The sequence below is a fragment of the Hippocampus zosterae genome, chromosome 13 (assembly GCF_025434085.1).
Source record: "Hippocampus zosterae strain Florida chromosome 13, ASM2543408v3, whole genome shotgun sequence".
In the NCBI taxonomy this organism is placed as follows: domain Eukaryota; kingdom Metazoa; phylum Chordata; class Actinopteri; order Syngnathiformes; family Syngnathidae; genus Hippocampus; species Hippocampus zosterae.
In genome coordinates this window covers 15403305-15431262 of record NC_067463.1, presented here as the reverse complement: position 1 = coordinate 15431262, position 27958 = coordinate 15403305, and the positions used below count along the sequence as shown (strand labels likewise).

Below are 27958 nucleotides of genomic sequence, written 5' to 3'. Positions count from 1 at the left end.
AAACACACTAGTTTCAAATGAGCACCAAGTTCCATTCCTTTACTGACTTCTATCAGTTGAGTAATAAAGAAAAATGCATTCTTTGTGGCACAACGCTACAGAAGAGGGGGACACGGATGTTTGGAACGTTAATCACGTTTGTGATACTGGTACGAGCTAAAAACAAGTGAGTTCAGCCAATCACGTGGAGCCCCGACAAACGTTCTGTAGTAATCCATCCTGCAGATGTTGAAATGTATCATCCCAGAGCAAAGATGAGAACTGGCTCAGTGACAAAGATTCAAAGGAGGCAACATTTGCTCAGAACTATTAGTGGTAAACATTTTCAGATTTTTTTTCCAAGTCATTGTTTGACTATTTTGATGAAAGACCACAAAATGAATCAACTAATTGAAAACAACACGGAGAAGATAAACAATCATGCCGAAAATCTAATCACAAAAGCACGATGGTACATATGCGTAGAAAACACATCCAATCAAGTCCAGTATTCGGATTGGGATGAATTTGCTTCAATACAAAAAACATTTAAACGCTTTCATAAACATGGGACATTTGCCATTTCGAGATTACAGCCATTTTGTGCCTTCTGTTGTCATGGGCTCAAATGTATTTCAACAAGGTGACACCATTGTAGATATAACCCACATTTTGAACACACGCAGGGGGAAAATCCATTGTGGTGGCTGACAGCCTGAACGTCACCAAATTCTGAGTTACCCTCCCTGGAACTGCTTTGCCAGGCCTTCACAGACCCACAATCACATCTTGTTCTATTTACCTAACTGTCAATGCTTACTTCCCACGAAGGCTTGGCTAAACGTGACGACGATCTTCCCGAAAACTAAAAGCACTATCAGGTCCACACAGTTGTGCTGACCCATTGAACACAATGCTGCAGTGCGGCCCCTGCTGCCTCCTTCCAAGTTGCAGAGTGGCGCAGATTTACAGAAAGACAGGAACACTGAAGGAGATTTATGGCTAAAGGCCTGTTTGGCTGCAGGCAGCAAACGGTTCACGCTCTGTGAGATAAAATAAACGTGCTCCAAGGGTTTACGTGTCCGATCTGCGCTCTCTTGGAAGAGAATATTGTTTCATAAGAGTCTTGGAGAATGCTAAACAAGCACAGGCTGTGTCCATGTTTGTAGCAGATGTGTCCGTGCGGTTGCATCAGAGAGGGAGGCCACACCCATTGTAAGTTCAATGTTCTGACGGTACACGCACTCCCTCCCATTATTATTATTATTATTTTTTTTAGCATTAAAAAGTTCAGATCGGACCTTTTGATTCCTTTGAAACTAACAAATTACAGCTGCACTCACTCATGTCATCTTTGAAGAAAAACATGTCTAGTCCACTAAGCTAAATATGAAGGAGGGTCCCTGGTTTTTGCCATTAAGAGCACCACCATAGACGCAGCATACATTTTGTATGTGGATGAAATGTGCAGTAAGTTGGGAAGCAAGCGAGACTCATTAAATGCACAGACTGCAAATGCTGGCATGCCTCTGTCCAAAAGTCACACAAATTTGCTGTGCACATTTACTCAAAACGGGTTTCATCACTGCAAGTTTGTAGGAAGCAGATAGTGAAGAAAGACGTCATTATGCCCATAAACCATGAAAAACCGTAACGTTACACTTATTCAGCCTTATCATGATGTTGCACTGATGTTTCCAGTCTGCTCACACAAAGCTATTCCCAGTGTTCGTGCTTACATAAGCCTGCCATTTCCCTGGCTGACAGACTTTAGAATTTAAGAAGGGGCTGTGCGATATGGCCTTTAATTTCTCCTGATACCAAGAAACCTTTGAAAGTTTTTTTTCTTCCTCCAGCACGAGCTCCCTCCACCCTCCTTGCCTCCAGCCAGCACTAACTTCCATTAACTTTCATGGAATCAATAATGTTGAAAAAAACCCCACTCCCGGTTAGAAAATATTCCTTTTGTCAAAGCATGTACTGTCCATAGATAGAATCATGAATCGATTAAAATTCTAAATGACTGCCCGGCGACAGCTGGGATAGGCTACAGTATGCCCGCGACCCTCGCGGGGTGGGAATCAGCGCTTCCGATAATGGATGGATGGACAATTTAACATCTTCCAGTACAATAAGCCCTCAAACTGCACGGCTCAACTGGTCCATATGTCAGAGTACCGGTAGTCAAGGTTATTATAGTTGACAAAAAATAATGAAATACAACAATGTAAATGAAAAAAACATTTAAAAAAAACGAAATAGCATATAAACAAAAATGCTTTTCAAAAAAGGAAAACTAACTGAAAAAGCATTTTATGTTGACCAAACCAACAAAAACTAACAATAATTATCACAGGTGGGAGTAAGTCACATATGTGCAAGTCACGAGTCTCAAGTCGTAACCTTCAAGTCTCAAGCAAGTCCCAAGTCACTGTGCGAAAAAAATGATGCCAGTCAACTCGAATCGCCACCAAATTTCAAGCAAGTCAGGTCACTACTTCATTCAAGCAAGTCGTAAATCAAATCACCTCTTGCTCAATACATGTTGGAGTGCTACATTTGTTTTCACTGATCCTACATTTACATCTATAAAAATGACATGCAAAACAATGAACTAATAAAATGAATGTCTACAATTATTTCGAAGAATGCAGGTTATTTTTTTCATATTGACGTTTGTATGAGTAGCACACTGTGAACGTGGAGATAAATAGTTCTCAATTAAATGCGGAATTGACGTGAAGTATTTGACCATCGATTATTCAGCTAAACTGTGGAGCTAACCTGGTTAGCTTACGGTAGGTTCGCAGAGCTAGCTTAGATGCATCAGACAGATGACACGAAAATGCAGATTTAAAACTACTATAAAAACAAAATGACTTGCCAAGTAATGAAGTTCAAGTCTCAACTCAAGTCAAGGCATACCCACATTTTTGTCAAGCAAGTACAAAAAATAGCAACTTGAGTCCAACACGAGCAAAGTCATATGACTCAAAATCCTCAACTCTGATAAATAATTACAACAAAGGCATCCTTTGTTTTCATCTTTGACAGTGAATTGAAAGAAGAGACTTTGGTGTTGATTTATAATGTACATTGGGTTTGTGTGTATGCGTGTGTGTGTACATGAATAATTCTGACTAATAAATATGGATGAAGAGGTAAAATGGAAAACCGCCCGGCCCGATAATTGTTCAATAGTCACATACCAGTTAAAAAAAAGAAGACTCTAAATTGGCCGTACTTTGAATGTGAGCATGGATGTGCAGCCTTGTGTATTCCGCTTCTCAGGCTTATTTAGCTCAGATAGACATAAGCTTCTTTGAACTTTGAATAGGATTAGCCTTGAAAATAATGAATGGAAGAGTGTGCATGAGTTTTAAATCTACTCCTGTGATTTAATATGTCTAACAGTGATGTACCAGCCGCGGTCAGTCAGTTGAAATGGAAGAAGTCGATTCCTTCTTTCATCTGTAATGAGTTGAGGTTTTCCTCTAGAACGCCAGCCGTCATGTCCTAAACACATCCGAAACATTGTATATGAGCGGAAAAGCACAAGGAGAGCAAGAGAGAAAGACAAAATGCTTCTTCAAAACCTCATTAGACGCGGAACGGTATTTTTCAGCAACTGTCTCGGTGGCCTCCTGCAGAGTTCTCAATGAAGTTTTTGGATGTACAAAAAATGTACAACCACACGAATAATCTTCTGACTTCAACAAATCAAGTTTCACCTTGGCTTGTCAGCACAATTCAAAGATATGCTTTGAGCAACGTGGCATTTGGCTGACAAACATGGGATCAAGTCCAGGTGTTTTTAAGAGAAAATTACACCGACTCCATGTCTAATTCCCATAATTGACCAATTGGCATGGCTTGCTGATGGGGTCAGCGTAGATTTTGATGTCTGAATCTGGGTGATAAGGATACAATTTGTCACTTGGCAGCCTGTGTGTTTATTCATCCATTTATTTATTTATTTATTTTTTATTATTTATTATTTTGCATCTGTGCGCATTTTACAAGGCCACGCTAAAGAAACACAATAAAAAGTAATTTACCTGACATGGTTTCAAGATATGACCAAATAGATTTTGACAACAATTTGAAAATGAGCAGATCTGTCGATGTTGATACAAGCGCCATGTGTTCAAAGATCAGGCTGCTGTCTCTACCCATTTCCTGCAAGCCTCCCTTGTGCTAACGTCCTGTGCCGGGCACACGCCCTCGCTCATTATGTCGTTAACTCAGATTGCAGAGCTGGGGGTCAGAAACAGCAAACACACAAAAACACTTTCAGCTCACCAGCTTGACGCAAATGATAAAAGGGGGCGACGCATCTTTGTAGTGCAGGACTGGGATTTTTGGCTTTGGTCGTTCCTAAACAGAGCGCAACAAAAGACAGATCCATGGGAGCTCTCGATGCACAGACATTAACTCATCTGACAGTCGCTGACAGACATTAAATCTGGACTGAGTCTGAAAAGACGTTTAAAAACGTCTTTGGGAGTGAATGAGTTCATTCCTTAGTTAACGATAACCTCACCTTGGAGTCCTCATATGTGTAAAAACCCTTCTTTATCTTATTCTTGTCCACATCACAGAAAGCTTTGACCTTAGAAAAAAAAATGACATCCAGTTATGAATAGAGTACTGCTGGTGCCCACGAATACCAACACAACTCCCAATAGTACACAACTCCATCCATTAATCTGTTCTATTCTTGCCATATATATGTATATATGACAACATACTTTCTTCTGATTAGTGGCGTTAAGGCAGCGGTACAGCTTACGGCCCTGTTTCCCGGCATTCCATATGGTGAAGCTTTCCCATTGGCTAATGACTCTCTCCTGAAGGAATCCAACTCGCAGGTTCCAAATGGTTTCCCTGAAAAGGGAGCAGGTATAAATCTAAGTATCTACATCCGTGTCCCTTGAACCCGGCTCATCAACACGCTCACATATTTCCCATAACGCACACACAATCACGTTCATAAATTCCCGTCTTCGTGTGGTTTAGTCAATCATCTCGGTGCGCCTTTTCACACCTCACAAACGTGGGCTATAATTACTTGATGTGCGCAAGGTTGTGGAAGATGATGCTTTTACTTGTCAACGGAAGTAGCGAATGGGGAGGAGGTGTCAAGAAGTTGTGGGGGTTGGGTGGAAAGTAGGCAAGCTTGAAATAGGCTTCCCAAAATAAGATGGATAATAGACGTTGACAGAGAGGAGCGAGGATTGGTGAAGGACGAGGTACACGTGAGACATAGTAAGAAGCACATCAAGAAAAGAGAAAGGAAAGAGAAATCGGGAATTTCCTGAACATATTCTAGGCAAAAATGTTGTATTGCATGTGTGGGTTGAGCTGATAGAATCCGGGATGGCGATGGGCAGCTGTGAGTAGGTGGAAGATCAACAGTATGTCCTGCACGAGTAGTGGGGGAGGAGGTGCGGGTTGAAACTGACTCTTTCACGGAGTGTGTGGTGGCCTTCTCGTGGTAACGATACACCACAAGGCAGTGGTCAACTCTGATCACAAGTCCTCCTTGACGAAGACTCTGGTAAAAGAAGATCAAGTCCTCAGGGACTCCCTGGAGGCAGATGTGAATGAAGTGCATGATAACAACCAACGACCCGAATAAAAAGAGTCATGCTTCGTGTTGATGCAAAAAATTTTGACCTTTGTTTGTCTGTATTAGCGAGCGGGCTACTTTCTGTCATTAAGATTTTACAGTTTGTATTTTGGAATTAAAGAAATCAGGCAAACGATCAAAAGAGACAACACATGCATTTCAATTCCGACTCGCTGTGAGATTTAATGGGTTCTTTCCCTCCACAAATTTCCATGGAATTCCGTTTTTCAATAATCCTACCAAGTACCAAAAAACCCAACCGGGCAATGAAAACAGTACTCCTTACCTTGCTCTCCTCGCTGAACCATCCAACAGTTGAGAACCAGTCTCTTGAGCAGAACCAAGTCGGCATGATGACTGTCGGTCCATGGGATGTATATACCTAAGGTGTAAGAATATCTTAGCATAACACCAGCACATGTGTAGTATAGGCGGCTCGGAGAATGGAAGGTAGAAAAAAAATACTGTTGTGAACTCATTTCAGGAGCTGATTGACAGTCATTCACTGGACACATACTGAGACAGGCAAAAAAAAAATCACACTCTCACTGAGGGGGAAGTGAACCTACTATGCCTGCACTTAAGTTAGGCGAGTGAACCACAACACACTCGGTGACTAAAGATCATCTCATTAAAGATCATTCAGGAGGAAGGAATTGGGAACTTGTTTGGATCTTGGGCTACCTTTAGAGTTATGATCGCTAGTTCATATTCAAGTGGTGGCTAAATCCAAAATCGGCAAAAAACTGATTGCGGTCAAGTTTGCTTGATGGTGCACAGCCACCGACGACTAAACGGATAATGGTTTAAAATAAACTGTTGAAATCGGAGAGCAGCGCAACCCTCAACTCAGCACAGTCATGTCAACAACACAAAGAATACCACAGCATGAGGAGTGACCAGGCTGGTGCAACCAATCTTTTCGGCTCAAGCAGGTGATCTAGGGGTCACCTTTACAACACCAGTATTACATCCTTATTGTGTGTGTTTGTCAACTGTTTCCGGTGAAATTATAGAATATGTCTGCCTCAAAAAGTCACCTCAGTAAGTCACACGCAGGGGTTAATTTTCAACTTTGCTAGTAGTGTGGTCCCAAGCAAGATGTGAAACACAGATTAATGCCATTGTTTGGGCTTCTTCTTCTTTTTGGCTGCATCTCCTCAACACACCAGAAAGCGATTATGAGCTGTGTATTTACATCTTCACAGACCCCCACCTCAATGCTGTTCCAAGCCTTCCTTACGCGTGCCTCGTGTGTGTGTGTGTGTGAGGGTGATTTCAGGTTAATCTCCCGTTTTCCTCAGTTGCCTCGCTATATTTCAAATGATGTGTGAATGTGTGCACTTAACCTTTATGTGCTCACAATTGCGTGACTCAAAGGCTCACTGATGAAAAACATTGCGAAAACCTCAGAGTCAGCTTGACGAATCTGTTAAATATGAGCATGTGCGTGTTTATGTGCATCCCACGTACGTCCATGTGTCCCCTCTGTTGCAATATCTCAACACTTTGCAGGTGGAAGCGCAGGCCAACTGCATGAATCGGATGAATCAGAATGTGGGAAAGCATGAGAAAGAAGAAGCGACTAGTGAGGAGGGTTGGGAAGGTTATTGATAACCATAGCTAATGTCCAGCAGATGAACACTCAAGAGTCCTGCTCTGGATCAAGTTAAGCAAGCACCACCCTGAGTAAATCTGCTTTACGTCGAGCTAGCCTCTGCTTCTTGACCCGACAAGTGGAGGCAAAGACGCAGAATGTGGAGAAAGAGAAGTACACTGGAAAATGAGCTGTTTTAAAGCTAGAGGAGAGAGGAACAATCACATCCTCATGAACTGTAATGTCATATAAAGATACTTCTATGTCTGGTAAGGCACTATACTACAGACTGTGTGTGTGTGTGTGTATGAGAGAGAAAGAGAGCAAAAGAGACGTGTTGCTGTGGTGACAGTGTGTTTTGCTCGGACAGCAACAGCTGTTCTAATGCTACATTCCACCGCTTCATAAATTGAAATACCGTATCCTGAATTATTATTATACATGTAGCTGTACTTATGTTTCATCCATCCATCCATCTTCCGAACCGCTTGATCCTCACTAGGGTCGCGGGGGGTGCTGGAGCCTATCCCAGCCGTCTTCGGGCAGTAGGCGGGGGACACCCTGAATCAGTTGCCAGCCAATCGCAGACTTGTGTTTCAAATTTTCGGTTTTCTCGTAAATATTTGATAAGTACACACAACTATAGTACCCCGTACATGCCAATTTTCTGAAAGGGAATTTTTCAAACTGATTGTGAGAGAGAGAGAGAGAGTCAGGTTTCACTCAATTAATTGACAGTCTAGGCTTATTGTTCATGCCTCTAATCGTATTTACAGAGTCAGATAGTAGTTACCATCTTTCTTCCTGAGCTCAATCATCCGAAAACTGTATCCGTCTATTTTCTATTGAGGCGCATTGGCGGCAGGGAGCTGGAGTTAACGTCAGTTGACCTTGATCAGACGGCGGACGGCACCTTGATTGCCAGTCCGTCACAGGTCACGTATGGAGGCAGCCAACCATTCACGCCTCTGCTCGTTGAGCGAAATGTGATCGCAAGGATTGCACGAAAATCAAGCCTGTGAACCACAACACTACCAATGACTCATATTGTCCGGGAACCACTATTTTAATTTATGGATAATGTTGGACAATGTCCAGTCTTAGGAAGCTGTTTTCCCCTTGAAATACCTGACGTCTAATAAGTGTGAGGATTGGTTGTCCCCAACAGTTTTTTTCATCAATTGTCTCACTGCTTTTCCTCCTTACTTCAAGAGATAGCCACACCATCTGGATAAAAGTTTAATATTTTGGCAGTGTGGATGTGAACGTACTGTTGCAGCACTATAAGCATACCCAGATGTCCCCTGCAGATGGAAGACAATCCGTTTGCTTAATAAACTCACAGTGCCGTTTTGTTTGCAAAACTATCAGTTCCACTACCGAAACTTTCCACTATTGACAGATGGCGGCATGAGGCGCTTCCTCTGGTGGGATTGTGAGCGACAGAAAGGTCGCCGGCGATCCTGTAGTGTACGTCCAGTCCGCTGGCACATTTCCGTGGAAACGGCAAGGGGCAGGTACGTATCCTGTTTAAAACTGACCTGCTCTCAGCCTGCCACATGACCCCTTTGAAAGGCCCCTCCAAACAGAGCGCAGCGAGTTCGGAGTGTTTACTTGCGTGAGGAGTTGATCTTGAGTGATTGTGTTGATCCAGCGGGTGTAGCGTTGCGTGGATCCCTCTGGAAGCCTCCGAACTTTACAGCCTATCAACTATAATGGAAACACACATTCATGAGAGGGTCAACATAGTTTTCAAAGAAACATTGAAAACATTTGAAATGATTACTGGAAGAGAATTGGTACATTGAACGCGGTAAGCACAGCCAGCGGAGGACGGTGAAGTGCCTTGTGACTGAAAAAGGGCAACACATAACCTAAGGGAACATTGAACACAAATGTCTTTTTCAACGTTGAGAAATATTGTTTCTTGTGATAAAAAGATAAATTGAAAAAACACAATCTAAAGTCTGTCTACAACAGGTTTACTACTTAAGCGTTCAAAGTGTGGTGCTTCTTAGTTTGTTGTGAGCAAAGAATCTCAAAAAAAATATGTTTTATTAATTTCCTTTTAGCAAGGAAAAACTGCACTCAGGCTTGAATCCACAAAATCATCTCACTTTTTTTTTTAATTTTACACCAGTCTTAAAATGTGAATACCACGTTTAAATTTTTTTGTAATATACATACATTGACCTTTGCAGCAGTTGGAATCCAACGGAGACGCGGTTTGATAATCAGACCACTTTGGTAAAAGTCTTTTTTTTTTTCTTTTTACCACAATATTGACCCAAACTCTATGGTCAATAATGAGCACATAGGAAAGCCGAGGCTCTTGACAAAATTAAAAATGAAAGATGTTTTGCATTTTGACTCTGAGCTGTCAAGTGAAAAAAAAATGACAGGCGTAAAAGAAAGGGACAAGCTGTTTGTGCAGGGCGGCAGGCCTGCTGTCTCTGTGCTGCCTCCCTCACTACCCTCACACACATGACCTCAAACCCTCGACCTGCAGGAAGGCCACAACGCGTCAACACCGGATACTCACACTATTCTGCACCCCTACATCATGGCATGCCAACTCAGTCGCCCACATTTTGCTAATACAGTATTACTAAGACTTGGTCGCTCATGGTGTCATGGTACACATGCCGGACTTGTGTGGGGGCAGCGTGGGATCAGTTCCCATTCAGTGACGGTGTGAATTTTTTATGTTGGATTGGTCGGTTATCTCTATATGTGCCCTGCGACTGACTGCCGACCAGTTCAGCGGGTATAGTGCCTTCGCCCGTAATCAGCTGGGACAGACTCCGGCAACTGCCCGCAACCCTCTTCAAGATAAGTGGAGTTGAAAATGGATGGATGGATTACTAATACATACTATTTGGATTTGATTCACTTTCCGCACACAGGTCTCCAAAACACATGAATCCAGATAAAACTGACACCTTCTGCCCGAGGGAGCGGCGTGAGGGACAAACGACAGAAAGTGAAAAGACAGTTCAAAAGAAAAGGTGTGGTGAGGAAAAGGGAAGGAAGGCAATGACAAAACGCGTCTAGAAAAACTTACAGAGCTTGAGTGGAGGACAGACGCCTCGTACTGCAGCCGAACTCTTTGGGGCAACATGATGTCATCCTGCAACACACACGCTGTCAGTCATTCACAATACATGTCAAATGTGACTCGGGATGCAAACATAATAGAGTGTGATCTCTGTTGGAGCCTACGGAGGCTTTTCAAGAGAATGCTCGTAATAAATCATATTAAAGATTATGGGCTCAAAGAGAACAAATACTCAACATGAAGAATTCTGAGCAGGACCCCCTCCTCCCCCCACCCCATCTCCTCATCTGGAACTGATTTTCTTTTAATGTAAGTAATCAGGCATGTGGGAGGAAAAGATCACACTTGTAACAACATTTAACATGTGCTGGACAATGTCTAAAAGAAAGCCTTCTACTTCATCTACTTCTGGACTTTGCCGCAGGACCTGAACTGTGTCGAGCAGAGACCATTACAAGAGAGCTAATTGAGCAAGTAGGTTGTTTTACGAGAATGTAATCGGACTGTCAGGCATTGTTTTTCTGAGGGACACCCTCCACTGGAAGGAAGAAAAGTCTTTACATGCAGTTTAAAAGCAAGACTCCAACGGAATGATGAGGTCAACTTTATTTGATTAGTGACAGAAGGCTCCAGATGGCCTTTCCATTACAGATTTTTCAAGTCGGCCCTCAGAAGACAAATGACGCTTTAATAGAACTAACATAAGACTGCACACTCACTTACCGCATCCTGGAAGCACAAGTATTTTCCACAGCTCTGCGCCACGGCCTTATTTTTTGCATATCCCACTGAAAAAACAACATAAACAAACAAACAAAAAAACAACAACAGCAAAGATCTTTTAGATTCCCATTTGTGATCATTGACATTTAATGAGCACGTGAGACACATATTAGAATATTATCAATCAATTGTACTTTATTTATATAGCACTTTTCAGATATAAACATGCAACTCAAAGTGCCGTGCAATTAAAAATTTCAGAATTACAACATTAAAAGAGTACCTAACATACAGATTATATCCCCCACAGGCATGCCTATGTTCGCACACACAGACGCGTGCACACACACACACAGACAAACACATTCACACAAACATACAAAATTGGCACACATACTCTGATATTAAAAAAAGGCATGGCAAGGCACAGAGAAACCATTTGAGGAAAAAAAGCACCCAAGGGGAGCTAATCCACGCTGAGTGGCAGCCGCCACACTTCACAGCGTGGAGCCCCCCACCCCAAGAAGAAATACCGTCTCTTAAAAAAAACAGCATTTTTCAGCAAAAACAATTGCATCCAAGAAAAGGACTCAATGCTCATCACAACAGAACAGACCCCCTCTTGGTTGGTCCGAGTTGTGGCCACTGAACACCAGTGAGATGTCCCTTCCCTCCAACCTCTCCCTCCAAGTTTCCACCACTTTTCTGGAGTCATCCTAGGACAAAGACATGGATACATTCTGTAGATATCTAGATAAATAACTAGATGGCTACTGTAGCTAGAAATGAAGAAAATGTATGTGGAACTATAATACAGTGATTTTTTTTAATTAGAGAGAAGATGGGTGCATACTGAGACTACTACAACATATTCAAGAAGACAAAGCACATATGTGCAAATGTGAATAAAACAAACATACGGTGCTGGCGTCGTCAAAAACAGATAGTTCCATAGTGCCGGTGAAATCTTGGTCCAATATTGCTTGCAGACACTCATCTAGCCAACAGGAGGCATTATACACAGGCATGATGATACTCTGAGACACACAAAATATTCTCATTAATCCAGAAGTCAATGACCACAGAATGCATTGAAATGAGAAAATTATGGTCTGTTTTATATATTGTCACCATTGTTTGATAGAAAATGAACAAACAAACCAATGGTTCATTGGCTTCTTACATCAACACCATTAGAAAAAAATTGAAATTGTTGAGGATGCAGTTATGGAAAATGTTAAATTCTTAAATTTCGAAATGTCTGTGGTGCTTTGGAAATTTAAGGATTTTGACAATGTGATAAATACCCAAAATGTTGTTCATGAGTTGAATGTTTTGAAGCTGCAATTATTTGAATTTGTTAAAAAAAAAAAGGTAGAAGGAAAATGTAAATATATAAAATGTTGCTTAGTTTGGGAATTCTTTGAGGAAAAATTGGGAATTTTTGAAATGGTAGGCTGTAGCACCAGTGTATGTCTTGAATGAGCTGAAGAGTTTGAGGTAGACTATGTAAACACTAAAATAGAGGAGGTAAGGCCAGATTTGGCCCACCACATCATTTTATGTGGCAAAGGCAAATCATGTTGTGCAAATCAACTTCAGAGTTCTTGCTAAAATATCAAAACAGCAAATTATCTTCACATTTAATAACGTTGATATATTGCAAGCATTTTTTAACAATCTGCATTTAAAAATAAATTGATGATTGATTTTTTTTTCTTACTGGCTTCTGATTTCAGAACTGATTGTCCATCAATTTGTTGTGTATACACTATATAGCAATATGAGGTGATAATGCATTCAAATGTATGTTCATATGAGCTATTACAAACATACTGTACACTATCGATAAAATACAATAAATACTTGATAACTAATTACTTTTTTAAAGTAATATATCGAACACTGCTTGTACGTTATGGCTTTTCATGATTAACACACATAGGCTCTACTTCAATTACCCACCCCAAAAAACATTTTCGTTGTAAACAGGCAGCACCTGTTTGGACAGTCACAGTCACGTCAACCGTGTTGTCACTCACCACGTCAACGGCACCCTGGCGCTTCTCCTGCCCTTCGAGTGCTGTTTCTGCTGCACTTGGCACGATGCGGAGGCGCTTTGGCGGCTTCATATTCACCTCGGACACCTCGTCTGGCCATTCCATGCTTACCTCCACGCGTAAAATAGAAATTACGGGCTACTACGACGAACAGTTTACAAATGTGTCATTAAATTATATTTAAAAACTGTTTCACCCAAAGAAACACTTCGGTGTGTTTATTTCGAGGAGTAGCAATCTAAGGGGTATTTATATTTTTTATAAGAATGGCTCGTTCACACGTACGCTGCAAACCCGCTGTGCAGTGTTTTCCGCAAACAATCAAACTCATGCTCTGATTGGCTGATCGTCGAGAAAATAAGACATCGAATTCGCGATTACTCTTGTCAGTCTTAGAATGGAACGCCCACTTTATGTGCGTGGACCACAAAATTTGAGACTTGTTCATTTTGTGTACCACTTTTTCCAAGGAGGACGTACAAAATTATTCACATAGTTATAGAATACAGTTATACATATTGTTACCATAATGCCATAAATGTGAAAGTCCGTTTTAACTTACTGTTACCAAATCAGTAAGAAATAACAATGTTCTTGCTAAAAATGTTTTTGTTTTCTGAAAATGTTAAAATACGACTGAGGCAACAAGTGAATACAATAGTGACTAAAAGAAAAAAAATACAAGAAAATAAATTCTGTAAAAATAAAAAATCATATAGATTTAATGGATGCCAGCCTAAAGAAGTGTGTTTTTAACTACAGTACTTTTTAAAAAGGCTCCTGAAAGGACAGCTAATTAAAAAAAGTGCATTCCACAATCTGGGGGCAATGCATTGCAAGGATCAATCATTTAGCATTTCATTTCATGTGATGGACATTAGGTAAAGGCAGTCAGCAAGCAGGCTGCAGTCAACAGGCCATTGAAGGCTCTGTCAAGGGCCAAAAAAGAACTGATTTGGAATAGTTTGGTCTTTTATATTTCTCAGTATTATAGCACAATGCGAGAGTTGTATTAATCATTCGTCTGATTTCTGCACTCTGAAGTATAGCATTTTCTCACAGCTCTGGCATTAAACTTCCATCCATCCATTTTCTGTAAGCTGCAGCATATCCGAGATAAATTTGGGCAAGAGGTGGCATTCACCCATGACTGGTTGGCAGTCATTCCCAGTGCACATGTAGACGAACCATCTTCCACACTCACATTCAGTCTGATGGACAATTTGGAGTCTTTAATTAACCTAACGGCACACTGACAAAGTATGGTTTGGGGCTGGACTACCGTAAATAAACCCACACAAGCACAAGGAGAACATGCAGACTCCACACAGAAGGACCGGAGCTGAGATACAAACCCAAACCTTCGAACTGCAGACACGAGGCCACCATGCTGCCCCAAGAAAAACATATTCTTGGGGCAGCAAGAATGCGCCACAGAACACAGCAGCCTACATTCATTTTAGAAACATACTGTGTACCCTCATTGCGGCCCCGTATGTGTTCCATTAACATTTTACTCCACATGTGCACAGACATTCAATCCACCCCAATCAGGGCACCACTTAAGACAGGATATAGTTTTGAAGTGGACTTGACTAAAGAAGCCCATACATGTAGCGTATTGCATTAGTCTGTGCACAGACTAATTGTTTCCACATTGATCACACTGATCTTTAAGCCGAATGCGTCTCTAAACTTGATGGGTTATCTTATTGCGGGCCAGGAGCAACAGCTCCAGGGGACAAAAGACTGAAGCCAAATTTAGGAAAGATCCTGTCATGCTTCAATGCATGAGAAGTGTAATCATGAGAACTTTTGGCTCGGTTGGACTATAGCTTGGCCTTCAAAACATCGGGAGACTCCAGACAAAGCATTTGAATTTGGCCCTCAACAAGAGAAGCGAACCAGGTGTCTAATTTGAACTAATGGAGATGGACAGAAGCAGACACAAATGGAATAAGAACTACTACACTGATGTATTCAGCACAATATCAACTGTATTTTAGTCTCAAGAGTTCTGTTTTGGGTCCTGATTCAATTATGGTTGTGGTACTTTGACAGCTCACTGACGTGCGTAATGATTTCACAATATTTGGAATCAGCTCTTGCAAGTATTCTCACAACCATTCCTGGCTGTCTGTTCACTTCACTCTTTGCGTTAAACAAAACAATATGTTCAGAACATTTGCATGCAGTTCAACCAGGAATATCTGAAGGTTGAGGCTGCAGCTGTTGAGGTCTACATCTGATTTTTTTTTCTCGATAAGAACCAGATTTGAGAAAAAAGGAATGTGTACTTGTAACCCCAGCAGAGTATGTCCGATTTATACTGGAGTGAGTATTGTGCAACATCACATTCAGACAGGAGTTATTATATTATTAGCAAGTTGACATTGGTGAATGAATTACCCTAGCGTAAGTTCTATCAGAATATAAAAAAACAACTTTCTATACTAACTGTTGATGAAGTCTTAAAAAGAACCTTATGATGTGAAAAGGGGAGGCCATCAGGCTGCTTTTGATGTTTCCTGGCCTTATTCCTGTGCAGGGCTAAATAACATTGCAACCCAATTTACTGTGAATGTCATTTAAAACTAAGCGACTGGACTGAGCTGCCATTTTTTACTTTCAAGGTTAATGTACAATAAGATGCGTAAATTGATGCTAAAGTGTCCTGGAATCATAGTTTGTGTTACATTTATTATGCCCATTTCCTATGCTGCTTGTCCTCGTGGGGGTAGCAAGCGAGTTGCAGCTGTCCCAGTGGACATGCTAGCATGAGTCGGTAAATCTTGAACTGGTCACCAGCCATTCACAGGGCACTTGCAAACAACCAACCATTCACACTCACATTTATGTTTGTGGACTATTTTGTAGTCTTTGTTGAATCGAAAAAACTGCAAACTCTAGACAAGGAGAGAGCTGAATTTGAAACCCATGTACTGTACATATACGTATCCTTAAATTTAAGACAACTTCCAGTCTCACTTTGTTGTGTCATTTCCAGCCCAATTGAGTAGATAAAAATGGCTTGAACTAATACATGACTGCGAGTTATAATCGTAATAATATTATATTTTATTGCATGTTTACTCTGTGGCCATAATGGCAAAACATCTCTCAGTCAAAGGGTATCACTTCGACATTCTTCACCATAGACACCAATTCCATTAATAGCTCTGATGAAGTTTTCGTTCATCTTCACCTTAAGCAGCACAGGCTTGAAAATTGTAAACGCGGGCATCGCTGACATCTTGCGGTCACCTCGTGAATCGCAATTTCAGAGCGACGAGCTGCAACTTGCCGAAGTACAATGTAAGCAGTAGTTTGTCATACGACGAATACCCCACCACTCATACGTTTTGATGATTCTCCGAAGATAGGATTCATTTTTAAATGAAAATCATTTAACTTCGTTCACACTTAATTCTTAATCAGGCATTGTCTTCCGAATTGAAATTTTACATAAAATGTTGACCTAAGAAGAAGTAACATTAACAAATTATGAATTAAATGAATAAACCTTCGTTATACACAAACAAAACAAAGATCCTTTGAATAAGTCCCCTTTAAAATGGCTGTTCTGCCTTCCCGTCAAGTTTTCGTTCATTCGTTCTTATTTTGAAAAGCATGCTTTCAGAAAATGACGCTTGAAATTTGCTTCACTCTTAGAAGGCAGCAATTTCTAATGTACATGGCAAAAATAGGACACATTCTATTAATTTAGTGAGCAATTTCTCAATGGAGGTTTGTTATTGCAAGCATAGCATAATTGCTGCAACAATATTACCGTTATCTGCGCCACACTTCGGTTCATCTGGTATTAATGTTTAACACAACGCTCTGGCAATAAATATTCCCCTCATCAGGCTTCTCATTTGTCTTTAATTTGCAGTGCTCTCGGGGCTTCAGGTTCGGTTACATGTAGCAGCTGATGTGTCTGAGGACAGACACAAATACGTTTCACATGTCCATGTCATGTCCACGTTTGATCCGTTTCACATGTGAATATGCTGATATTGAACAGAATCTTGACTCTGATTCAGGCTCATGTTGTCGTCTAGACTAGTGTGTCAATAAGAAGGGCAAATGAAGTCTCAGAGGAATGGATTGTGGCTGTGCGTCTGTGCTTGGGGTCTCGGGCGAGGAGAGATGGGGAGCAGGGGTTGGGGGAGGTTAGAGGGAAGTTCCATAAGTTTGGTGGGAGGCTGGGTGTGCGAGGAGGGAAGGGCTGCCCCCCTGTGATGGAGAGGGAGTGGAAGTGACGGACTGTAGGAGAGCATGTGCGAGGGCAGCGGAGATGTCGAAGATGGACGCATTTGATTGAGGGTAAGGCGACGCTGGTCACAGTGGAAGGGGTTGGTGGAAGATGGCACGCTCAGACCTGTGGGTGGGGCCATTTGCTGGTTAGAAACCTAAAACTTGGATTGTGAATGCTTTCCTCATAAGTGATATCAAAGCTGTTACCTGAGAGGAATGGGTTGTTGCGCGCCTTGCTTGGCGGAGTAGGAGCTATCAGTGCATCCAAATTGACCAACGAAGCCCCCGTAGGTCCAAGGAAGGCCTCAGGGGTCTGACACACACGCGTCGTAGTGCTAACAGGGGGCGCGAGTCGTGACAGATCAAACATCTCTGGACTGTCCGAGTCTCGTCCGTTGAGCTGGGGTTTGACCCGAGCTTCATTCCTGAAGGGATCAGTGCTTGAAGTTGCTCCACAGAATATATCCGCAGACCCACGTAGCTCAAAATCTGCTGACGATAGTCATTGTGGAAGAGCAACAGAAGATAAAAATGGGACACGTGTGTCCATTCTAAAATAGAATGTCATGGGAAAGTTAATTCAGTAGTTCAATCCAAAAAGTGAATTTATACTCTTGGTATATCATCTGCTAAACACATTGAACATATTTATTTTTTATTTTTTTTACGGTTACAGTTAACAAAACCCCCAAATTCCCCAAGACTTCAATTCTCAATAAATTATATTACATAAACAATCAACATGGTTTTCAACATAGAAATGAGGTAGTAATTGTCTGAGTGAGACTCAAACTAACTCTGCCCACTTTTTTTTTTTGAAAGGTGATCCAAATGTTATTTTTATAATAATGTATAGACCTCCATGTTTATATTTTTAAATTATGGAGGAAGAACTGCAATCAGTACCGACTAAGACTTTTTGGTTATAACAGGAAACCAACATTCATGTTGACAATAACATGGAAAAACTAATAGCAAAGACCTCTATGCTGTGCTGGAAAAAGTGTGAAAAGTCAGACACACTCCCAAGGTTGTATTCTTGACCTAGTTATCTCTACAGCTGTTGACATCTTATCTGTTGACCTACACGACTACCGGTAAGTTATCCCAGATCATTTCGGTGTGAATTACAAACAATGTATTTCAAAACGTTCAGGCAGTCACTGTTTCTATTTTTTTTAAAGTAGCTAAATGAGTCATGGCTTTGTCACCAACTGTGAATGCAGAGACAGATGATGAACTTTTGAATAAGTTGGGAGAAGTGGGAGAAGTTCAAGTGCCTTGAATGGTGTGGCTCCTGTAAAAACTAAGATGACCTTGAGCCTACCTAAAACACTATCAAGGTGCATTTTGATAAAAAAAAGGCTTTCGAATCGAAATGTAGGAATCTAGGATGTAGCTTGCTTGCATCATAATATAAGAAATACATTCCATCAAGTTGAATATAAACACCAATCAGCAAAATCATAAAAATAATTCAATTCCCGTGTGTGAATTTGATAGACTGAAAGAAAAAAAAAACATAGCGAAAATGCTTCAGCACTGTCTTATCTCAATACCAACTGACTTTTCTCCTAACTATTGTAAAATTAGTGCTAAATTGCAGCAAATAATCAATTGGTCACCTCAGTTAGGGCAGTCTCCTTACCCCCCGAAAGGAGCTTCCGCTAAAAATAAATCAATAAAAAAAAATAAAAAAGGAAACACAGTGAAGGAGTAATTATGTATTTTAGTTAACATACATTTGTAAATGAATAATGATGAATTGATGACTCCCGTAAATGGAACAGCCCTCAAATGTTTCAGGTCCTACGTGGAAGAAAGGCGCTATTTTGTGACCAATGGAAATTTTTAACCTAATTGAAGGGCCATGACAAAATGTATGGGGTCCCTGAAGGATCAGTTCTTGGACAACTTTTGTTCAGCCTGTATGTGCTACCATTGCTTGGGTCAAGATCTGCATATCTTGCATGGTGACTATCATGGCTATGCAGCTGACAGACTTATGTCTATCACGGTGTCCCTAAATGACTACAGTTCAACAGAGGTCTAAAAGAAAGCGCCAACAATTATAAACCAATTACTTGCAACAGTCAGGAGGATAATCAACTCTAAAAATATTTGATTGTGAAAGCCCCACCAGGAACAATTGTATAATACCCAAATCCCACAGCACAAGATTTCACTCGTCACTTGTTTTACCTGTCGAGCTAGCTGGCTGAGGAGAACACAGTTGAGGAACTTCTTGCTGATGCCTCTCCTCTTCAGAAGCACTGACAGGATATGTCCCATCAATCCCTATATGAACCACATTTCATTGATGAAATAACACAACCGGTATCCTTGTATATTTGAACAAAATTAAAAGGTGGTTAAGCAAATAAACCAGTGATTCTGGATGATACCGTGTCCGGAGGTCCTATCCCACGTTGGATCAACTGCAGGGCTGCAGGTGGGTACCGCCTCCCAGAGCTCTCGGCGTGAGTCGGCATACGCAGCCCAAGGATTAGCGGCATCCGCGGATGGGTCTGGGGGGGCTATGACGGCTGTGCAGGTGGATGAATTAAGTTTTGTATGCATCACATACAGTAAGACTTACTGAGTAAGTGATGTTGGAAACAGCATCACTTTACCCTCTCACTTTGGTATCTCAACTCAACTCAACTCAACTAAACTGTTGAGCACTTTCAAACAGCCATTGCTGCATACAAAGTGCTGTACATGGAACAACTATCATATACAACAATAAAGCAACAAATCGGTAACTTTTTGTATGTGTGAAAACGGCCGCACACTCACCTACAGAATCCCAAGGATCAGAAGTAATGTTACAGGAAGGCCGTGCAGAGTCCCAGAGGTCACCAGGTGGAGGTGGCTTCTCAGAGGATGCGCCAAGGAAATCCACTAGGTCCAGCGTGGTCGACTATTGAAACAATAACCACATATTTCATATCGGTTTGTGCAAAACATTTATAGAGAAACAAATTTTCTCATCGGCTTTTCCTGGCTTTTGACTATAATTTCAAAAGTGTCTGCAAAAGTACAACCGTCCTCATCATCAAAAGAACAACATACTGTCATAACATTGTTATGCTTGGGGGGCTGTTTTTCTTTAGCTGGAAATGGGGCCTTGGGAAAAGTGGAAGAAATTATGAACAGTTCCAAAACCTTTGTTCTTCAAGAAAGGAAAATAAAGGCAGGAAAAAGCCTACTTGAACATTTGAACTTCATTTGTGGTTAGTATCAGACATTTTAAGTGGTGGAATGTAATTGGCTAATTCTAAACGTACTCGTACTTGTTGCAGCTCAGAAACAAAGAGAGCTGTCGTGTGGTTTTATTTTGAAAACGTACACTTTATTAATTCGTTTCACACTGAAGCAAATACAGACACGTCGATGATGGACTACGCATCTTCTCTACTGCCGTTCGACTCGAGAGCCATTTGAAGACCGCCTCCGAAAAAACGTAAATTAACGACTACTTCAAAGACACTCAGAAAAGCAAAAATAATGCACCAGAACAGAAAATAAAGCAAGAGAATCACAAAATGAATCTTTTGAAAATTCTTTTGCACTTCCCCGCTTGGAGAAAACATGTTTTTATTTCTTATTTCACATGAAAATTACATTCAAACAGGATTGGGTAGACTTTTTATACCCACCATTTGTTGAACAAGATTGTTTCAGGCTACTGTTAAATTATAGATGTGTGATTCTGTTGTCTGCGTTAATCACAAATGCAAATCAATATTTTTTTTTTGTCGACATAATTTTGACCGAGACTTATGAGGCCAGTCATTTCAATTCTGAGGAACTGAGTTTGAATCCTCAGTAGCAACTGGCTAACAGCCAAATGGAAAGGCCTGCATCTGCGGTAGGGAGGCAGCTGAGCACAGTAAGGTGATTTTGTTGTTGGAAGCCCCCAAAAATTGATTGTCAAAAGAGCAAATTAGGCTTTCCCTCGAGAAGCGCCTCTGCAGTGTGATGACGTTTGCAGCTGACGCATTCCTCACCCACCTCATTAACAGACTTAGAAAGTGCTGTGTTAAAACAAACAACCTCCACTGCACAGCATTTCTCCCCAACAGGATGTTTTAAGGCACATGGCAACAGTATCCAAGCTTCAAATCTCTATGTGAGTGTTCCCTAACGCATTGATTCAAATATACCGGACCTGTTTTTCATTCTCCGTATTTTTACTGCCACTTTCAAACAAAAGAATCAATTACTACAGCGCAAAGTGCAGTTAACATACAAATGGTATACTGTATTATGGCAATTTCAAGTCAATGATCATTTTCCACTCATACTATTAAAACATTATCTACAGTAATGTATTTACAGTATGCACTTGCATTTGAATGTTGGAAGGATGCACGTAAACCAATATCAACAGGCGACTCTGATTCGCTTGTCAACCGGCAATGGGAAGAGAGGCTTCTGTGCCACCAGATAAGGAGATCGTGTTGCGGGTAAATGTCAAGGTTAGACAAGACAAAGGCGTGATCATTCAGCAGCAACTCTTTCTCCTCTCTCACCTTTCGCTCTCATTATGCTGATCTATGTCGTTTTGACTCATATCACTGACACACTCTACCCCACAAGTCCACAGTGGGCACCGCACAAGCAAACAACTATGCCTACGCACACTCATAGAGCATACACCCACATGGAAAGCATTCACAAATGTTTTCATGCTCACCACCTGCGTTCCCGACCGGCTCGCTCTCCTGCTCTCATCCAGGACCTTCTGCAGGACAGACTCGTCTCCTTGGTGACAGTGCTGCTCCTGCAGGGGTGCCATCATTGACGTCATCAGTGAGCACTTGATCTTTGAGAAAGATGCTTGAACTTAACTGGGTAAACTGAAGGCATTTTATTTTTCATATATATGCTGATAGAAATTCACGATTGTTGCTATGAAATGGATTTGTTGGGTTTTGATTAGGGGAAAACATTTTTCTACCGAGATCCTGTTCGTAAAAGGAATAGAATGATACATCACAGTACAATAATCTTTTTACATTCAAAAATTGGTTGGGTGGCAAAAATAAAGTCCCTGCGGCCCATTCTTTTTGGTACAGCTGAACATACTAAAGAGTAATACAGGGACCGTATCAAAGAGTCCACATCATATTACTCCGTTTTTTTGACCTTGCACCGGTGCATCATAATTTCATGAATTCAATTACCGGTAGATACATTATGAAACACCTTCCACTATGATGCATTGCAGCTGTTCACCACAAATGACAAGTGGAGCAAAGACCTCGAGCGAGGCTGAGTGATATCTATGTCAAACAACAAACAAAATATGTTATGGCTTCTATTCATCCATTTTCTAATCCGCTTATCCTCACAAGGGTTGCGGGCATCCCAGAGCCTATCCCAGCTGTCTTTGTGCAGTAGGTGGGGTACAATCTCAAGTGGTTGCCAGCCAATTGCAGAGCAGACATTGATGAACAACAATTCACGCTCACACGCACACCTAGGGACAATTTTGAGTGTTCCATTAACCTGCCATGCATGTTTTTGGAACGTGGGAGGAAGCCGCAATACCCAGAGAAAATCCACGCAGGCACGAGGAGAACATACAAACTTCACACAGGAAGCCCGGAGCTGGAATCGAACCCTGCACCTCTGCACTGTGAGGTGGATGCGCTAACCTGTCAACTACCGTGCCACCTGTTATGGTTTCTTTCCAACTTAATCCAACAAAGTAAAATACTGGCTCTTTTACCTTCTGATTCTCCTCTCTGCTCATGGCTAAAGCCAGCTGCAGCTGGAGTTCCTCTTCCCCGCTGGTTTGAGGTCGAGCCTGTTCCAGTTCCGAGGCACCCCGAGGAGATGAAGAGGAGGCTGCTGAGGAGCAATGAGGATGCAATGGCGATATTTTTGGATGTGTGCATACCTACATGTATTTCAGTGAGGTTAATGCATTAAGTGCAATAGTGGAAGCGTCAGGACAGCAAAGGCAGTCTAATGCTAACTGAATGCAGTCAAGACCCCGATGCAATCGTAAAACTCAACGGAACACTCACAGTTAAAGGGGGATGGAGAACCTCTGGAGCGGGTTAACTCTTCCCCATAGAGTACAGCCATACTGGGCTGGCTGGTCCGCCTGCCTGGGTGATAGGATGGGGGTATTCCTCCGTACATGGCCCCTCCACCCACACCGGCTCCCCCTGCCATTCGCTCTTTGGTCTTCAGAGCTTGAGTTCTCTCCTGTCGAAGACGGTCTTCATCCCGTAGAAGGCACACCAGTTGGCGTGCTTTTTCTCGGACATTGGCCCCTTGGTCTCTGCCGTCACGGTCAACATATTGAAAATCACGAAGCGTCTGAACCAAGAGAAAAACATTCCTGTGGATTATTTGGGTAAAATGCTGGACAATGTTTCAAACTACAAAATGTGGATTTTTATTTGCATTATTGATCGATTTTAGGTCATCAACAACAACAAACTTAACCTTGTGAGAAATATATATATATTTTGTTTTTCTTGCTATGACATTGTTGAACAGTGTTGAATTCATTGAAGCATAATTGAAAGCTTTGAAAAAAAATGTTTGAATTCAGGTCAAAATTCAAATAGCTCCAGGCTAATCTTCTACTTTGTATTTGGGGTTCATATTTCTATATCCTCAACAGTCATCACTCATGAACCTCACCACATATCACTGCAAAATGTATACTTTTGCCTCAAAACATAAAGAAAACATTTAACACATTTGCTTCACTTGTCCAATGTATTGCTTTGCCATTACCTTTTTGCACATGTTGTATATTGTCAATCTAGCCGTGCCTGCGTGGGTTTACTCCGGGTTTCCTCCCACATTCCAAAAACATGCATGGCAGGTTAATGGAACATTCTAAATTATCCCTAGGTGTGAATCTGAGCGTAGATGGTTGTTTGTCTCCGTGTGCCCTGTGATTGGCTGGCAACCAGTTCAGGGTGTACCCTGCATACTGTCCGAAGACAGCTGAGATTGGCTCCAGCAGTCAACCCTTGTGAGGATGAGCGGATCAGAAAATAGATGGATGGATGGATATTGTCAACACTGCACTCACTTTACGTTTATATGACTTTTATCAGGAGATTCAACAGTGTAAAAGTGAGTGTTTATCGAATATCGTTTGGAGCCTAATATTCATGAACTGTTTCTGTAGCTGCTTTGATGAACCTGAATCGTGAAGGCGTTCTCTCGACACTGTTGAGCCACTCTCTCCGATCCCGTCTTCAGCAGATAGTCCAACAGAGTCAGGGACTGAAGTTAAAATACACACCGCTCAATATCGTTACACATTTGCTGCAGAAGCTAAACACATAATTAGTGGGGGAAATCTCACTTACTCCTTTTATAAACTGGATCCTATATGAGAACTAAATCAAAAGTTATGCTTTTACATAGATACCGATAAATTAACTTTGAGAGTTGTACAGTGTTTTGCTGTCCTCATGTAGCTCTATGTAGGTAACCAAAATATGAGGAGCACCTCTTAGTAAACCGTACAGCAGTTCGTTCTATATACACATGCGACTTAGCTGTCTTTCACCTTGTAGACATGCCTCCAGTTCTTGCCGCTGTCATTGATGCGCTTCCACACCATGCCCATGACTTCGGCAAAAGCCACCACATTGAAGGTCAGATCAGCGATTTCTGACATGAGAGACGATGATGGGCCCCATGGATCATTTGAGGTTGCTTCGCGAACCTACCACCGGCAGGGGAAGAACAATGACTTGCACTTTTTTTTCTTGATCCTCATCATCAATCACGGATATACGAAGACCACACAGTACCTTAATCTCCGCTTCAGAGTAGTTGTGCACTATGTTCTTCACCTGCCTACGCAGGGCTGAGGTTGTCATATTGACAGGTGATGGAGGAGTCAGAGTGATAGTAAGTGAAGAGCAGGCCTTCAACAGGTGAAGCTGAAAAGGAGAACACAGACTGAAGGAGTAAATAGGGCAATGAATGCTCCTCTACTGTCAGGAAATGCTAGATACAGCTGTTAAGAAGAAATGAAAGCCAAATGTCAAATACAAAAGCCAAGACATACATATACTGCATGGTGCCTGTCTGAATCTGTTTCCTGCCTTCTGCGCATACTGGAACTTTAATTTACAACAGTTTGCAATGTACTCATTGATTAGATTTCGTGTGGCTAATTATCATGGAAATAAAGCTTAAGTAAAAATGAAATGGTTGCAAACCAGGCTTATCACTCTAAGCACAAACGCGTAAATTCGTCCGTAAACAAAGAGGCATAACATGACCCAAAAAAGTGCCTGCAGTAGCTCGCATGAGGTGGGCTTGCAAAATTACCAGTGATTTTTGTCAAATGCATGGGAACAAAGCTGAAATGTATGTTATTTAACTGCGTTGCTATGTTTTCTTTGCTTTATATTCAGTCCTATATAGGTTTAAAATGCTAAGAACATCATTGGACAATTTATGCCCATAAAGCGATTCAAGCAATTATTGGTGGTAGTAAGAACGAGTGGCTCACATTTAGTGCACACTCTGGTGGAAGTAGGTCAGAAGCACTGGCAATCAGGTGTCTGATGAAGCTTCTTCAGAGCATAGCTTATTGAGGTCAGTGCACAACATAATTTTCGACTAAAATGGTTCGAGGTGGGCATAAGGGACCTGATCGTGGGGGGCTCCTGTGAAGAAGATGTGAGTCGATTTAACCTCCCAAACCTAAGTTGATCCCCTTTTGGAGGGCAGTCTGAGTGGTTTCGTTGTTTAATCATGAACCGAAACCACTGAAGGGCATGACAACCAAAGTGACTGTAAGGATCAACTTTCTGAAAAATCCTCTTTGGCATCACTAATAGTTCTTAATAGGAATTGTACTCAACACATTGTACACCATATGCACAACAAAGTAAATCAAAGTCTATCTGTCTTGTTTACACTGCATATATTTTACATGCATTTCAGAAGATTGGCCCAAGTAACCAACGACACTCGTCAACAGTGCTCACACAGTTAGCGATAAGGCGGAGCAGTGTTTGGGTTTTGCAGCAGTCGGAATACCAACTGGGTTAGATTAGATGCCTTGCTCAAGGACACCTTTAAAATGGGAAAAACATGGGCCTTTTTTTCTACAGGCCACATTGTGATCTACTCTGGAACTTGTTTACCACTGGGTTTTCGCAAAGAACTGAATGTTGTTGGGAACACAGCGCCACATAAAAACTTATTTGATTTCTTTAACAACCCCAAGAACTACAACAGAGGACAGCAGACTTCATCCATCCATCCAGACTTATCCTGTTCTTGCTGGGAGCTGAAGCCTACACCAGTTGACGTTAGGTGAAAGGTACACTACATTCTAGAATTGTCAGCAGGCAGTCCCAGGTCACATTAGACAGACAACTGTTCAGTCACATTCACTCAGTGGGAATTGAACTTACGCTGCCTGTGTAAAAGTCAGGCAAGTAAATCGCTACACCATCAGTGACACAAATATCCGTACGCTTGTAATAATGCTTCCATTTTCAGTGTTGTATTGAAACTGCATTGCATCATAGAGTGTGATGATCATGATGTTTATTATTTGCTTTCTCATAAGGTAAGCAAATTGTTATAGCTATCAGTATGATGCAGTGCGGTTTTACATCACTGCATTTGACAGGTCGCCAGCCAATTACAAAGGGGCACAAACCAATCACACTCACATTATTGACCTGCCTATCCACAGGGTCGAGGATGTCATATTGACAGCTGATAGGTGAGGCGCAGATAGTGCAGTGAGCGAAGAGGGGGCCGGGCGGGTGACTGAGCAGACATATTAAATAAAACGACAAAACAAACAATTGTCCTTTCACAACAAGTTTTCCCTCCTTTATGGTCGAAACAATAGTTTACGCATTTAACTGACACCCTGAAAATGCCCCAAGTTTGTGAAAGGCTGATCTTACTACATGAAACATAGCAGCAAAAACCAAAGTAAGTCAAAAAACAAACCCCCAAACCTCATTGGTAACTCATCCTATGACCTTTACGTGTGACCGTACAAACCTCCTTGCCACGGCCCAGTTCGTGTGATGCAGTGAGTCCAGGAACTGATGTGGTGTGGTCTGGTCACATGCCAACACGTCACTACTATGCACGGCAGTGGAGGCGCTTGTCGAAGGCAGAGCCTCTTGTACTGCCGTGTTTCAGGTAACGCGGGAGGGCGTCCATAGTGCTCTTCATCATGCGTGAGCATGTTCCTGACGCCCGCCCACCCACCACCCCCACACGTACGGTCACATCCCACTCGCCCCCCAATGCAACGTATACGTGGCTGGATTCCAAGATACAGAATTGCAATATAAATGAACACAGATCAAATAGAATCTCATTTCGTTTACCTTTCCCATCGCTCATCCCCTAGCCGCACTGCCTCTCCCCCTTGCAGGTCCAAGATGATGTCCTCCCTGCCGCGTGACCACAAGTGAACCACGCAGCGACGATATCACGCAGACTCAGTTTCAGCATCCAAACAGGACGATCGCACTCTCGCCCAGATATTGGTGCGAGGAAGCCGGACGGCCAGGCAGTGGTAAAATTCGCATATAGGACGTGCTGAAGCTTACTCCGTGCTTCTTGCCATCTCACTCACCCACACACACCAACAACACACACGCGTGGAG

General features: G+C 41.8%; 2 protein-coding genes across 15 annotated transcripts; both read right to left on the bottom strand.

Annotated features, from left to right (window-relative positions):
- Positions 1-11: 11 nt before the first annotated feature.
- b3gntl1 (UDP-GlcNAc:betaGal beta-1,3-N-acetylglucosaminyltransferase-like 1) lies at positions 12-13390 on the bottom strand. 7 transcript variants are annotated; one of them, XM_052085014.1, is made up of 13 exons: positions 13032-13390; positions 11910-12026; positions 11606-11705; positions 10990-11054; positions 10273-10338; positions 8823-8918; positions 5898-5993; positions 5445-5569; positions 4731-4866; positions 4523-4591; positions 4282-4356; positions 3402-3495; positions 12-2410 (listed from the first exon to the last, which is right to left on the bottom strand). In XM_052085014.1, exons 1-12 carry the CDS (start codon positions 13152-13154, stop codon positions 3415-3417), a joined length of 1149 nt encoding a protein of 382 aa, XP_051940974.1. In that variant the 5' UTR covers positions 13155-13390; the 3' UTR covers positions 12-2410; positions 3402-3414. The 7 variants fall into 7 exon arrangements, with proteins under 7 accessions (XP_051940974.1, XP_051940973.1, XP_051940975.1 ...); XM_052085013.1 differs by having other exon boundaries at positions 12-3495; XM_052085015.1 differs by having other exon boundaries at positions 12-3495; positions 5445-5536.
- A 3524-nt stretch (positions 13391-16914) lies between these two features.
- On the bottom strand, positions 16915-27954 carry epn3b (epsin 3b). Of its 8 annotated transcripts, none has more exons than XM_052084940.1 (12): positions 27677-27954; positions 25112-25243; positions 24865-25023; positions 24492-24575; positions 23351-23648; positions 23050-23171; positions 22012-22140; positions 20109-20232; positions 19715-19855; positions 19512-19607; positions 17517-17801; positions 16915-17433 (listed from the first exon to the last, which is right to left on the bottom strand). In XM_052084940.1, exons 1-12 carry the CDS (start codon positions 27683-27685, stop codon positions 17147-17149), a joined length of 1866 nt encoding a protein of 621 aa, XP_051940900.1. In that variant the 5' UTR covers positions 27686-27954; the 3' UTR covers positions 16915-17146. The 8 variants fall into 8 exon arrangements, with proteins under 8 accessions (XP_051940900.1, XP_051940901.1, XP_051940903.1 ...); XM_052084941.1 differs by having other exon boundaries at positions 17517-17798; XM_052084943.1 differs by having other exon boundaries at positions 22012-22098.
- Positions 27955-27958: the final 4 nt, after the last annotated feature.

Coding starts and splice junctions, on each gene's coding strand:
- epn3b (XM_052084940.1), bottom strand. Junction 24,576..24,864: donor ACTGGAGGCATGTCTACAAG/GTGAAAGACAGC, acceptor TTTTAACTTCAG/TCCCTGACTCTGTTGGACTA. Junction 17,802..19,511: donor TCAGCCAGCTAGCTCGACAG/GTAAAACAAGTG, acceptor GACTATCGTCAG/CAGATTTTGAGCTACGTGGG.
- b3gntl1 (XM_052085013.1), bottom strand. CDS start 13,154: ATGGAATGGCCAGACGAGGTGTCCGAGGTGAATATGAAGCCGCCAAAG. Junction 11,706..11,909: donor TTTTTGACGACGCCAGCACC/GTATGTTTGTTT, acceptor TCTTTGTCCTAG/GATGACTCCAGAAAAGTGGT. Junction 4,867..5,444: donor ACCACACACTCCGTGAAAGA/GTCAGTTTCAAC, acceptor CTCCCTTTTCAG/GGAAACCATTTGGAACCTGC.